This window comes from Bos mutus, chromosome 10 (assembly GCF_027580195.1).
Source record: "Bos mutus isolate GX-2022 chromosome 10, NWIPB_WYAK_1.1, whole genome shotgun sequence".
Classification (NCBI taxonomy): domain Eukaryota; kingdom Metazoa; phylum Chordata; class Mammalia; order Artiodactyla; family Bovidae; genus Bos; species Bos mutus.
Genome location: NC_091626.1, coordinates 68,197,502 through 68,210,946, shown reverse-complemented (window position 1 = coordinate 68,210,946; position 13,445 = coordinate 68,197,502). Strand labels below are relative to the sequence as shown.

Genomic DNA, 13,445 nt, shown 5'->3' with positions numbered 1-13,445 from the left:
TTTATTTGTTCTTTAGGATTTATTTAATTTTTTATTTGTCTGATCTGCTGGTGCTGAATATGGAGAAAAGAGTAATCCCAAAATGTCAATCTGAATATTGTAATATATCAATTGAAAATTAAAGGATGAACAATCCCACTATACATACTTCCAAATTAGAGGTGAAAGCAACAGTCACAAGCAAATTTTTGTTGGTAAAGCCCTATTTTCCACGTCTATTGACAAGGGAATAAACTATGAGAGATTTCTTTAAATATTGCCATAGATAAAGCAGTTTGATACATAGGTTGTGTTTAGAGTATTCCTAGTAGCCGGAAAAGTTGTGTGACAGACTGAACCTAAGGGGACTCCAGTGATTTCTACTTCTGCTTTTCCTATCTTTGTATATAATTCCCTCCTTTTGAGTGTGGCAAATAATTTTGATGGGATGTTCCTTTGGTAATTAGGTTATGTTATATAAGATTCTGGGGCTCCCCAGGTGGTTTAGTGGTAAAGAGTTCACCTGCCAATGCAAGAGATACAGGAGAAGTGGGTTTGATCCCTGGACCCCTAGGTCAGGAAGATCCCCTAGAGGAGGAACTGACAACCCACTACTGTATTCTTATCTGGAAAATCCCATGGACAGAGAAACCTGGCAGGTTACAGTCCATAGGGTCTCAAAGAGCTGTGCTCTACATGACTGAGCATGTAGGAACACATTTAAGATTCCATCTTAACAGACTAGAGCTAGAGATTCTTCTTCACACTTTGATAAGTGAAGTAGCCATGCTGGAAAAGCCCACATGACAAAGAATTACAGGTGACCTCTAGGACCTGCAGAAATCTTCTAATACATAAGAGTGGTCTTCACTCAACAACCAGCAAAATCCTAGGGTCTTCTACCATGCAACCTTTAGAACATTAAATCTTTTATTAACCTTAATAAGTCTGGAAGTGATTCAACTTCTTACATGAGTTGAGCCTCCAGATAAGAAAATTTCACAAACATTCTCATTGCAGTCTTGTGAGATCCAGAAGACAGGATCTAGCTAAGTCATGCCTGTTCTCCTGACCCACAGAAATTTTGAGATATAAATGTATGCTGTTTAAAGATGTTAAGTTTGTACTAATTGGTTGAACTGTAATAAGTAACTAACACGGTATCCTCAATTACATTGTTTACCAGTAAAAACTCTGTTATCCACTTGCTTAGTCATGCCCAACTCTTTGTGACCCTGTGGACTGCAGCACGCCAGATCTCTCTGTCCTTCACCATCTCCCAGAGCCTAAAAATGCTCAAGAATCTGTATTAAACCAATTAAAAAGATATTCTAAACCTGAATGACCATGCCCCTGAGAGATGATTCTGATGATCATTGATGGTGTTAAATATTACACAGATAAAACCAGAGATCCTAAAGTTTCCTTGTCAAGCTCAATTTTATTTCATGAAATAGTTTCAATAAAGGCAAATTAAAAAAAAATATATATATATCATGTATATGTGTGTGTGTGTGTGTTACCTAATCTTCCTAGAATAAAATCTATACCCACAGTTTTTATAGCAGTTATCACACTATGATTAAGTTGCCTCCAATGAGTGAAGAACTAAAGAGCCTCTTGATGAAAGTGAAAGAGGAAAGTGAAAAAGTTGGCTTAAAGCTCAACACTCAGAAAACTAAGATCATGGCATACAGTCCCATCACTTCATGGCAAATAGATGGGGAAACAGTAGCTGACTTTATTTTTCTGACCAACCTAGACAGCATATTAAAAAACAGAGAAATTACTTTGCCAACAAAGATCTGTCTAGTCAAGGCTATGGTTTTCCCAGTGGTCATGTATGGATGTGAGAGTTGGACTATAAAGAAAGCTGAGTGCCGAAGAATTGATGCTTTTGAACTGTGGTGTTAGAGAAGACTCTTGAGAGTCCCTTGGACTGCAAGGAGATCAAACCAGTCCATCCTAAAGGAGATCAGTCCTGGGTGTTCACTGGAAGGACTGATGTTGAAGCTGAAACTCCAATCCTTTGGCCACCTCATGGGAAGAGCTGACTCATTGGAAAAGACCCTGATGCTGGGAAAGATTGAAGGCAGGAGGAGAAGTGGACGACAGAGGATGAGATGGTTGGATGGCATCACCAACTTGATGGACATGGATTTGGGTGGACTCCGGGAGCTGGTGATGGACAGAGAGGCCCAGCGTGCTATGGTTTGTGGGTCGCAAAGAGTCAGACACGACTGAGCTACTGAACTGAACTGAACTGAATGAGATGCAATGGAGAAGAAAATGGCAATCCATTCCAGTATTCTTGCTTGGAGAATCCCATGCACAGAGGAGCCTCGTGGGCTACAGTCAATGGGTCACAAAGAGTCAAACATGACTGAGCAACTGAACAATGAGATGTAAGCAGAAAAGATAAATATAATAATAATAATGAAAAAAAAAACACTACTGGGTAGCATCATTAAAAAGAGGGGGAAAGAAAAAAGGAATATGCTGAGATGTAGAGGCATATTCTACATGCTAGAAGATGCTAGTAGAAGATGTAGCTACTTAAGTAGCTGTTAAAGCTATGAGATGTGCCATCTACGGTGATGGTCAATTAGAAAGATGGAAGAAGCTTTTAAGTTTAATTAGATCCCATTTGTTTATTTTTGCTTTTATTTCCAATATTCTGGGAGGTGGGTCATAGAGGATCCTGCTGTGATGTATGTCAGAGAGTGTTTTGCCTATGTTCTCTAGGAGTTTTATAGTTTCTGGTCTTACATTGAGATCTTTAATCCATTTTGAGTTTATTTTTGTATATGGTGTTAGAAAGTGTTCTAGTTTCATTCTTTTACAAGTGGTTGACCAGATTTCCCAGCACCACTTGTTAAAGAGATTGTCTTTAATCCATTGTATATTCTTGCCTCCTTTGTCAAAGATAAGGTGTCCATATGTGCATGGATTTATCTCTGGGCTTTCTATTTTGTTCCATTGATCTATATTTCTGTCTTTGTGCCAGTACCATACTGTCTTGATAACTGTGGCTTTGTAGTAGAGCCTGAAGTCAGGTAGGTTGATTCCTCCAGTTCCATTTTTCTTTCTCAAGATCGCTTTGGCTATTTGAGGTTTTTTGTATTTCCATACAAATTGTGAAATTATTTGTTCTAGCTCTGTGAAGAATACTGTTGGTAGCTTGATAGGGATTGCATTGAATCTATAAATTGCTTTGGGTAGTATACTCATTTTCACAATATTGATTCTTCCAATCCATGAACATGGTATATTTCTCCATCTATTAGTGTCCTCTCTGATTTCTTTCACCAGTGTTTTATAGTTTTCTATATATAGGTCTTTAGTTTCTTTAGGTAGATATATTCCTAAGTATTTTATTCTTTTCGTTGCAATGGTGAATGGAATTGTTTCCTTAATTTCTCTTTCTGTTTTCTCATTATTAGTGTATAGGAATGCAAGGGATTTCTGTGTGTTGATTCACACCAGTCAGAATGGCTGCGATCCAAAAGTCTACAAATAATAAATGCTGGAGAGGGTGTGGAGAAAAGGGAACCCTCTTACACTGTTGGTGGGAATGCAAACTAGTACAGCCACTATGGAGAACAGTGTGGAGATTCCTTAAAAAAATGGAAATAGAACTGCCTTATGATCCAGCAATCCCACTGCTGGGCATACACACTGAGGAAACCAGAAGGGAAAGAGACACGTGTACCCCAATGTTCATCGCAGCACTGTTTATAATAGCCAGGACATGGAAGCAACCTAGATGTCCATCAGCAGATGAATGGATAAGAAAGCGGTGGTACATATACACAATGGAGTATTACTCAGCCATTAAAAAGAATACATTTGAATCAGTTCTAATGAGGTGGATGAAACTGGAGCCTATTATACAGAGTGAAGTAAGCCAGAAGGAAAAACACCAATACAGTATACTAACGCATATATATGGAATTTAGAAAGATGGTAACGATAACCCTGTATACAAGACAGCAAAAGAGACACTGATGTATAGAACAGTCTTATGGACTCTGTGGGAGAGGGAGAGGGTGGGAAGATGTGGGAGAATGGCATTGAAACATGTAAAATATCATGTATGAAACGAGATGCCAGTCCAGGTTCAATGCACGATACTGGATGCTTGGGGCTGGTGCACTGGGACGACCCAGAGTGATGGTATGGGGAGGGAGGAGGGAGGAGGGTTCAGGATGGGGAACACATGTATACCTGTGGTGGATTCATTTTGATATTTGGCAAAACTAATACAATTATGTAAAGTTTAAAAATAAAATAAAATTAATTAAAAAAAGAAAAAAAGAAAGATGGAAGAAACCTGGACCCCTGAGGACTTTGTGGGACAGAGCTACTACATTAGTTTCTGAAATAATACTTCAAGGTTTTAACCTGAATGAAGTAATTTTCTATTCTGTTTAAATCATGGTTTCATTGTTCAGTCCCTAAGTTTGACTCTTTGTGACCTCAAGGACTGCGGCACACCAGCCTCCTCTGTCCTTTACTATCTCCTGGAGTTTGCTCAAGTTCATGTCCATTCGGTTGGTGATGCCATACTCAGTTTTACAGATACTTTCAGATACTCAATAAATATTAACATATATAATTTATTTGTAAATTGTAAAATAATATATTATTACAGCCTACATTTCTGTATTTGGCTGAAGAGCAAAGGTCAATATAATCCTTGTAAAGGTACAAACAAAAGTCATCACAACTCTAGTAGAGGAATACACAAAGAGCTAGTATTTTAGAATAAAGTATCATGTGAACAAAGGGACAGAGTCCTGAAATTATGTAACTTAAGAGATGGCAGCAGAATCTAGTTTGACTGGAGTTTAAAGTAATTGATAGCATTGAAGGAGAAATGATAAGCTTTTTTTAGGATATTAATGAATGGTTTAAAGATCCATGAAAATGAGTTTGCATTTCACCTATAAGCCACAAACATTTATCACTAAGAATAAGATCTATTTTCTGGAAAAATAAAGCCCAGTAGTATAGAAAATAGATTGAAAGAGATAAAGATTAAAAATTCAGCTAGCAGTTAAAATATATATAAAGGACATAATATCTTAGATAAGAGAATATAAGGCTTACAGGAGAAATAGGGTTAAAAAGAAAATGGTGGCTGCAGAGTACTGTGCAAATACAAAAATGACAAGACTCAGAAATATACATGCTAGGGGAAAGATTTTGAGAAGAGGATATTTATTGTTTTACTTCTGGTATAATCTAGTACCTGACAGTCAGTAGGTACATAGTAAATAACTTAAATATTTGTCAGATTGCAAAGAAAATCAGTAGCAAAGGGAAAATAATGGTTATTTCATGCTGAATTATAATTTGTAGTTATGCAATAAAAATTTTTAATAGTATACCTAATGTTACCTGTTGAAAAAGACACCACTGTTTTAGTAGTTTTCATTTAATAGAATTTAAAACTGTTTTCATTGATGCAATCTTAAATGATTCACAAGTTTCAGCATATGTAACTGTGTATATATACCCTCTGGAAGTTATAAAGACATCCTGTTTTTGCTCCTGGGCTATAATTGACAACCATGTTATTCTGCTTTTACTTTAACTGACTTAAAATATAGTTTAATAAGTACCCATATATATACTTCACATGAAAGCTTCCACATTTTTTTCAAGTAACTAATTAAAAGAAGTAAACAGAAAAATTCGATTCATATCCTTGTCCAATCTGCTTTTAAGTCTTAATTTACTAACATCCATAAAATTTCAATAGATACATATTGTCAGAAACAAATTTGTTAAAGGAAAAAATTATGCTTATGGGATAGTTTAGAACTACCATCTCAATCACTAAATAATTTAAAAGACATAAGTAATTTAAAATTTTATAAATCAGTTGTTGTCATTATTGTTTAGTTACTAAGTTATGTCCGACTCTTTGCAAACCCATGAACTCTAGCCTCTCAGTCTCCTTTATTCATGGGATGTCCCAGGCAAGAATACTGGAGTGGGTTGCTATGCATTTTAATTCAGATAGCCTATTTTTTCATATTTAAGGAAGTCAAAGTGCATCTTCATTAAACCTGGGCATTTCAACAGAATCTGCCAACAGATTCTCTCTCATCTGTTATCCTGTGTAATCAAGCTGCTGCAGACCTCTTATCTTCACTTTATTATATAATGGGCATAACATTTCAATCTTGAAGCATCCCTTAGGGGTCTTTACCAATGTATAGCTTAAACCAACATCAGTGACAGATGCAGGGGGCGATGCAACTTCCCAAGGTGCTTTTCCTCCCAGGCTTTAGCAGTTATAGCCTTGTTTCAGTTAGCTCTTTAGGAGGTAAAAGCAACCACTGTTTATAACTTTTCTGAGCTGTGAGAAGTTGCTATGCCTATTGTGCAGGGGTTTAGCCTGAGTAGGGTATCAGAGTTGAGGATATCTGGCAAAGCAGTTCTATTTAACTTGAAACATTTTAAAGAAATGAGTTTATCAAAACACTGGTTTAACTGCATCCCTGCCTCTGTACTCACATTGCCTTCTCCTCTCTCAAAATTCCCTCTGCCTTACGTATAAGGTACACATTATTGCATTTAAGGCCAACATCAACCATCCAGGAAAAGCTGCTTGTGTCAAAATCCTTAAATTAATCATGTATTACCATGTAAAATGATATTCACAGGTTTTAGGGACTAGGACATAGATTTACCTTCTTGAGGGACACTATTTGGGCTTCCTAGCTGGCACTAGTGGTAAAGAACCCGCCTGGCAATCCAGGAGACATAAGAGACATGGGTTCAATTCCTGGGTCAGGAAGATCCCATGGAGGAAGGCATGGTAACCCATTGTAGTATTCTTGCCTGGAGAATCCCACAGATAGAGGAGCCAGGTGGGCTACAGTCCATTGGTCGCAAAGAGTCTGATACAATTGAAGCAACTGAGCACACACATGGGACACTATTCAGGCCACCGCGTATTTTCACCTTGAACTATCCTTTTATCCTCATTTTTTCCTAACAAAGAAATGATATTCAGTAAGAGTCCTTCCATCTAATCATTCATCTTGGCCATCTGTTTCATCATCCCAGATTTCCTGGTTTTCTTTTCTGGATCAAGCTGTGTGCCAGGATCTAACCTAGCATGTTATTTACTCATATCTATAATATAATGAATGTGCTTACATATTTTGGAGTATTTAAAAACATTTTTTCCAAATGTTAATTTGGAGCATTTGGACCCGTGAGAAAGTGAAATCCATGCTCCAGTGGAGTGACATGCTGAATAGTACAGAACTATTTATTAATATAAAAATACTTATGTCTATGTATTTATACATATATACTTAGAATTTCACATAAAAAGTGGATTTATTCTAATAAATTAAAATTCCACATTTATTTTTAGAACTTGTAAAAATTCTTTAATAGAAAAATATGATAAAATGGTGTTTGCATTATTGCTATAGATCACAAAGGCTTAAACCACAGAAACAAACAAATAAACACCAGGCTTAACTTCACTATAACAATACTAGAAAATAAAATACATGAACTACACAGTACTTTGTAATATTATAGTTAATATTTCCTTACATAGATGGTGGATTACAAGCTAGGCTGGTCATTGTTCCTAAAATACCTTTGCTTACTTTCTTGTTTTCCATTCTAGGGAAATATTCTCACACCCTGCCTGACTTCTCAGTAAACAAAACCCTCCTCTCCTACCACTGAACACTGACACATATCACATACTCATGATATATATGAAGACAACAGGCCTGGACTTTTGAGCTTTCCCAGGAGCTAAAATAAATATAGACATGTGGCTGCCATTGCCTTTGTGTTCAGCTTTATACATTTTGATGTACAGTCAGACCAAATCCACTTTCAGGTGACTACATGATATTCACGGCAAGCAAGTGGAAGTGTGTTCTTAAATTTGGTAAAATAGTTTTAACGATGAAATTTTAAACGTTTCTTAGTTAATTTGGGCCTCAAGGAAGGAAAGAGAATTGTCTTCAATGATCAGTTTTTTGGGTAAAGAACACACGCATAATGAATATATGCAGCCTCGCATATATTATATTTCCTAGTTCTCTTCTGCATAGCTTCAAAGAGTTTTGAATTGTGGGGAATTGCTACTAATTCTATATTATATACTAATTCGTAGTATTACTAATTATGCTATGTTTTAGTAGAAAAAGTAAAAGGCCTTTCAAAGTTTCTTCCAGATGTCTGATTATATGGATACATTAATTTCTTTATGTATTTTCTGGAATTATACTGTATTTGGGATTCAATAATTTCCTTTTCTCTTCTTCAAAACTTTGTTAGATTTTATGTGGAGATCTTGAAAAAAATGAAGCTGACCCGAAGACTGAAAAACGCACACTGGAAATAAATTAATGCCTGGGGTTATTTTCTCTCCCTCCATGGGGCAATCCACAACAGGTTTATCCCTTTCTGCAGCTATTGAAATCTACTTACTGCACTCCATGAATCTGGGATGGGAGAATGGAGCTAGTGTTTCTTCCAGTCTCAGCTTGTCTTCTAGCTCAAGAAATAGGATTTGGATCATATAATAAAGAACAAATGAAAATCTCACAGAGGAGCATAATCTAATATAGTCCAAGTTAGAACAGTGTCAGCAAAGAAAAGCAGAATGTGTATAAAGCTGAAAGAATTGGAGAAAGGAGTTTAGTTAATTTTATGGGGTATTTTTATTTTGGAGGGATAATGAAAGAAAGTAAAGTATTCCATTTGTACTAATATGTGAAAAATAATTGCTTTTGAAAGAGTCTTATTTCTTTGGAAATAATATATATATATATAAATAAGGAATGAAAGTATATCATGCCATTTAAATTACCCCTAGAGTAATACATTACATTCTCTTACCCTTTTAAATATTCCTAGGGATAAAAATTAGATCATCATGTAAGTATCAGTCCTAGGGATTTTTTAATTTTAACAGTTCACTTGAAGAATTATAGTAGAAAAGCCTTAAGTTCAACTGAATGTTAATAAAAGAGATTGCAAAACCAAGAGGTGGTAAGATCCAGTGGAGAGGATGTCTTCATATTCTTTGGTTAGTCAATTATATTTTACCTACTAATACCTAATATCCTATTTCAGGAAGTTAAATGTCCCAAGGCAATCCATATTAGAGAATTCTCTTATGAGTAAGAACTTATTAATAAGAATTTATATTACCAATGAACAAGATTTAATTAAGTTTGAAACATTTTAATCATAATTTTTGTGATTGCTTTATAGATAACATATAATATCCAGTTTCTTCTTTTAGTAGCATAAACACTATAACTGTTACAACAAACTTTATCTAGGACAAAATAATAATGAAAAGGAGTATATTCTTTTAAGATATGCCTAAACCCTAGCTCAAAAAAAAGAGATTTAGATTACAAAAATAATTTAAATAAATATATATAATTTAACACAGATTTACTATCTCTTTAAATACAGTAAAATATAATGACATCAAAAGTGGTAATTTTCTCAATTCATTATATACCAAATACAACTATATTGATTTCCCTTTGAATATCTGTGATCCTATTGTAAGCCAATGACAAAATGTACATTCACCACACATTGAGTTAATAAACAAGAAAAAGAAAGCACTCTTAAAACCAGCCCAGATAATGGATTGCAAGAGCTTTTAGACTTGCAGAAAAAATATGTGTTAATATTTGCAATTTGATCTAAAAAAAAAAAAGCTGGTTAAGATTTGTCACTTTATTACTGTGATACTCAAAATAACCAACCTCATCACCAAATCTATTCAAATTCACATAAGCTTCTGTCCTATTTTATAGGCACATAAACTATCTTAACTACTAAAATGACTTGCCTTGAAAATAAATGAGTAGACACTCTAAATAGAACAGGCAAGCTGTTCATAATATGCTCCATGGATTTGCAAAATGCTTTCATTCTTACACTGACAAGAGCCTAAGCTCCTATGATCTAAAAAAAAAAAGCAAAGCAAAATATTCAGCACCTTACCTGTAACAAGAAAGCTGCATCTCCCTGCTCCAGCTTCATTTATGATGCTACAATTATAAACCCCATAGTTTTCATTGGAAAGACTCTTCACTGGGTATTCTGTGTATTCTTGAGAGTCAAACTGACCCGTCCGCAATAATTTGTTGCCCAAGCGCCACTCATAGGTCAGCACCCGTATTGGATAGGCTCTTAGGACCCTGCAGCTCATAGTGACACTTCGGTCTTGTCCTTGCCGGATTTCCAGAAATGCTGGTTCCACAGCAGGAGGATCTGTAGAAAGAGATATTATAACAGATAAAACGGGTGATCTGCAATAAGCCAGTGGCTACTCTTACTGTGAGAAGCTATTTTCAAGAATATATCTAGCCAAAGGAAAGGGCTATTATCAGGTAGGTGGAGAACATATTTAGGCTAGGAGATTTTGGCTTGGGTGAAAGTGAAAGTGAAGTCGCTCAGTCGTGTCCGACTTTTTGCAACCCCATAGATTGTAGCCTACCACGCTCCTCCATCCATGGGATTTTCCAGGCAAGAGTACTGGAGTGGGTTGCCATTTCCTTGTCCAGGGCCTGGGTAGGGAAACATAATTCCTGAGTGTGGGCAGTGAATAGGATTAATCGCCTTAAAATAGCATTTGCAGGTGTGTGTGTCTGTGCTTAGTCTCTCAGTCATGTCTGACTCTTTGTGACATCATGGACTGTCATCTTCCAGGATCCTCTGTTCACGGGATTTTCCCAGCAAGAATACTGCAACAGGTTGCTATGTCCTCCTTTAGGGGATCTTCCAGACCCAGGTATTGAACCAAGGTCTCCTGTAGCTCCTGCACTGGCAGGCAGGTTCTTTACCACTGAGAGACCTGGGAAGCCTCAGGTGAATCTAGAAGAGCTTTTTTTTTTTTTTTTTTTTCTAGCTGCTTCCCAGAAAAAACTGTCAGTGTGTTTGGTTTATAGTGCATTGTGCTTAGTCACTCAGTCATGTCTGACTCTTTGCAACCCCATGGACTATAGCCCATCAGGCTCCTCTCTCCATGGAATTCTCCAGGAAAGAATACAGGAGTGGGTTGTGATTCCCTTCTCCAGGGGATCTTACTGACCCAGTGATTGAACCCAGGTCTCCTGCATTTCAAGTAGATTCTTTACTGTCTGAGTCACCAGGGAAGCTCTGGTTTATACTGTTAGCAACCAAATGATGTTCTAGGTATAAAAACAGAGTATCACACTAGCATGAAATTCTGCAGCAGATGAAGCCATTGGTTCATGTAAGCAAATTCCAATTATCCCATATGAAGCTCAGTCCTTAGGATTCTGGATACTAAGTATTTAATAATATGGGTAACACAAGTATATAAATTTATTTTCTAAATTATTTGGTCAGAAAGAATGTGACAGAAATTTATAATATTCATGTGTAAGCCTTAAGCAAACAGAAAATTATACTACAAGTGGATATGGATTTCAACCCACTGCAATGGTTCATTTATTTGGCTTAATTGGAAATTTTTCTTCTGTACAATTAGAACTTGCTACATTAGGTACCTAATCTTTTTGTTTTTGATGGGAAGATTTCCAAAAGGTGTGACACACTTCTCCCATCATTTAGGTTAGGCAAAATATAGGCCTTTACTTAATGATGACTCCCAATGGTCATAGCAAATAGTAGTTATTTTCTGGGATCTAATGACATGATTCATTTAATCAAGGAAATCAGGTACGACCAATCATGGTTTTCTGCAGTCAGGACTGCTCCATGCAACACAACCACATCCTAGATGGGTATGACACCCTCCTGAGTTGCACAGTATCAATGCTGGACAGCTCTACCCGGAAAACCCTTCCTTGAAGATGCTAAAAGGTTTTAGGACTATCACACCAAATGTGCCATTTGATATTCTTTACGTGTTATTCCATCTACTTTTTATAGCATTGCTCTCCTTTCTCACAACCAGTCTACTGACTGACGCTTCTTGCTTCTTTCAATAAATATGTTTAAGCTACCACATCAATTTTAATTTTATTAATAAGTTTAACTTTTGAGTCTTTCTTATATAAATGCTAAGAGGAGAAAAAATGAACAAGAAAAAATCCTCCCTGCATGTAGTTTACGCCTTAATACAATAGATAAAGATTTAAATAGCTAATTTAAAAATTGGAAGGAAAAAATATTCTGTGGTAGAAAGTGAAGAAGTGAATAACACCATAAGGACTAATCAGGCAAGGAATGTAATACCTGACTGTATCTATCAGGATATGTAGGAAATTGTCACATGGGTAAACAACAGGAGAGGACATTCCAGGTAAGAGGATAAGTAGGTACAAAGGTAGGGAGGAGACAGGGAGCAGGGAGTGTTCAGGAAAGTATAAGTTATAATAGTATAACTAGTGTACAAAAGGTGCATGAGACTTTGGGAGGAAATAAAAATTAAAAAAAAAAAGCAGAGATTGTCAAGGATCCTTGAACATCATGTTACAGAGTTTGAATTTTATCCTTGGTATTTAAGGCCTTTAAAAAGTTTTAAATGAAAGCTTTATATGAGTAAACCAATCTTTTAGAAAAAACAGTGTGGCAGATAGGAGGAGCATGAACCTCAAAGAGAAGAAACTCAAAGAGAAGACTTGAACTAAAGCAGTATCATGGGACCATAAATGATGCCTTAGACAATGACGGGGATGAGATGAAGACGGGGAAAAAAGGAAAGGTAGTTTGGAACTTGATAGACGTGTCAGATTTGTGCACGTATTAGTCACACAGTAGGGATACCTAACAGGCAGTTCAGTTCAGTTCAGTTGCTCACTCATGTCCGACTCTTTGCGACCCCATGAACTGCAGCATGCCAGGCCTCCCTGTCCATCACCAACTCCCAGAGTCCACCCAAATCCATGTCCATCGAGTCCGTGTTGCCATCCAACCATCTCATCCTCTGTCGTCCCCTTCTCCTCCTGCCCTCAATCTTTCCCAGCATCAGGGTCTTTTCAAATGAGTCGGCTCTTTGCATTAGGTGGCCAAAGGATTGCAGTTTCAGCTTCAGGATCAGTCCTTCCAATGAACACCCAGGACTGGTCTCCTTTAGGATGGACTGGTTGTATCTCCTTGCAGTCCAAGGGAATCTCAAGAGTCTTCTCCAACACCACAGTTCAAAAGCATCAATTCTTTGGCGCTCAGCTTTCTTTATGGTCCAACTCTCACATCCATACATGACCACTGAAAAACCATAGCCTTGACTAGATGGACCTTTGTTGGCAAAGTAGTATCTGTGCTTTTTAATATGCTATGTTGGTCATAACTTTCCTTCCAAGGAGTAAGCGTCTTTTAGTTTCATGGCTGCAGTCACCATCTGTAGTGATTTTGGAGCCCCCCAAAATAAAATCAGCCACTGTTTCCACTGTTTCCCCATCTATTTCCCATGAAGTGATGGGACTGGATGCCATGATATTAGTTTTCTGAATGTT

At 36.7% G+C, this 13,445-nt stretch overlaps 1 protein-coding gene across 1 annotated transcript in view; it reads right to left on the bottom strand.

Moving 5' to 3' along the window:
* The window catches only part of MDGA2 (MAM domain containing glycosylphosphatidylinositol anchor 2), a 915,505-nt gene that overhangs the window by 131,334 nt on the left and 770,726 nt on the right, over positions 1-13,445 (bottom strand). Inside the window, exon 9 of the mRNA XM_070378526.1 lies at positions 10,003-10,272. Coding sequence (XP_070234627.1) covers positions 10,003-10,272 — 270 coding nt within the window. The remainder of the gene's footprint in view (positions 1-10,002; positions 10,273-13,445) is intronic.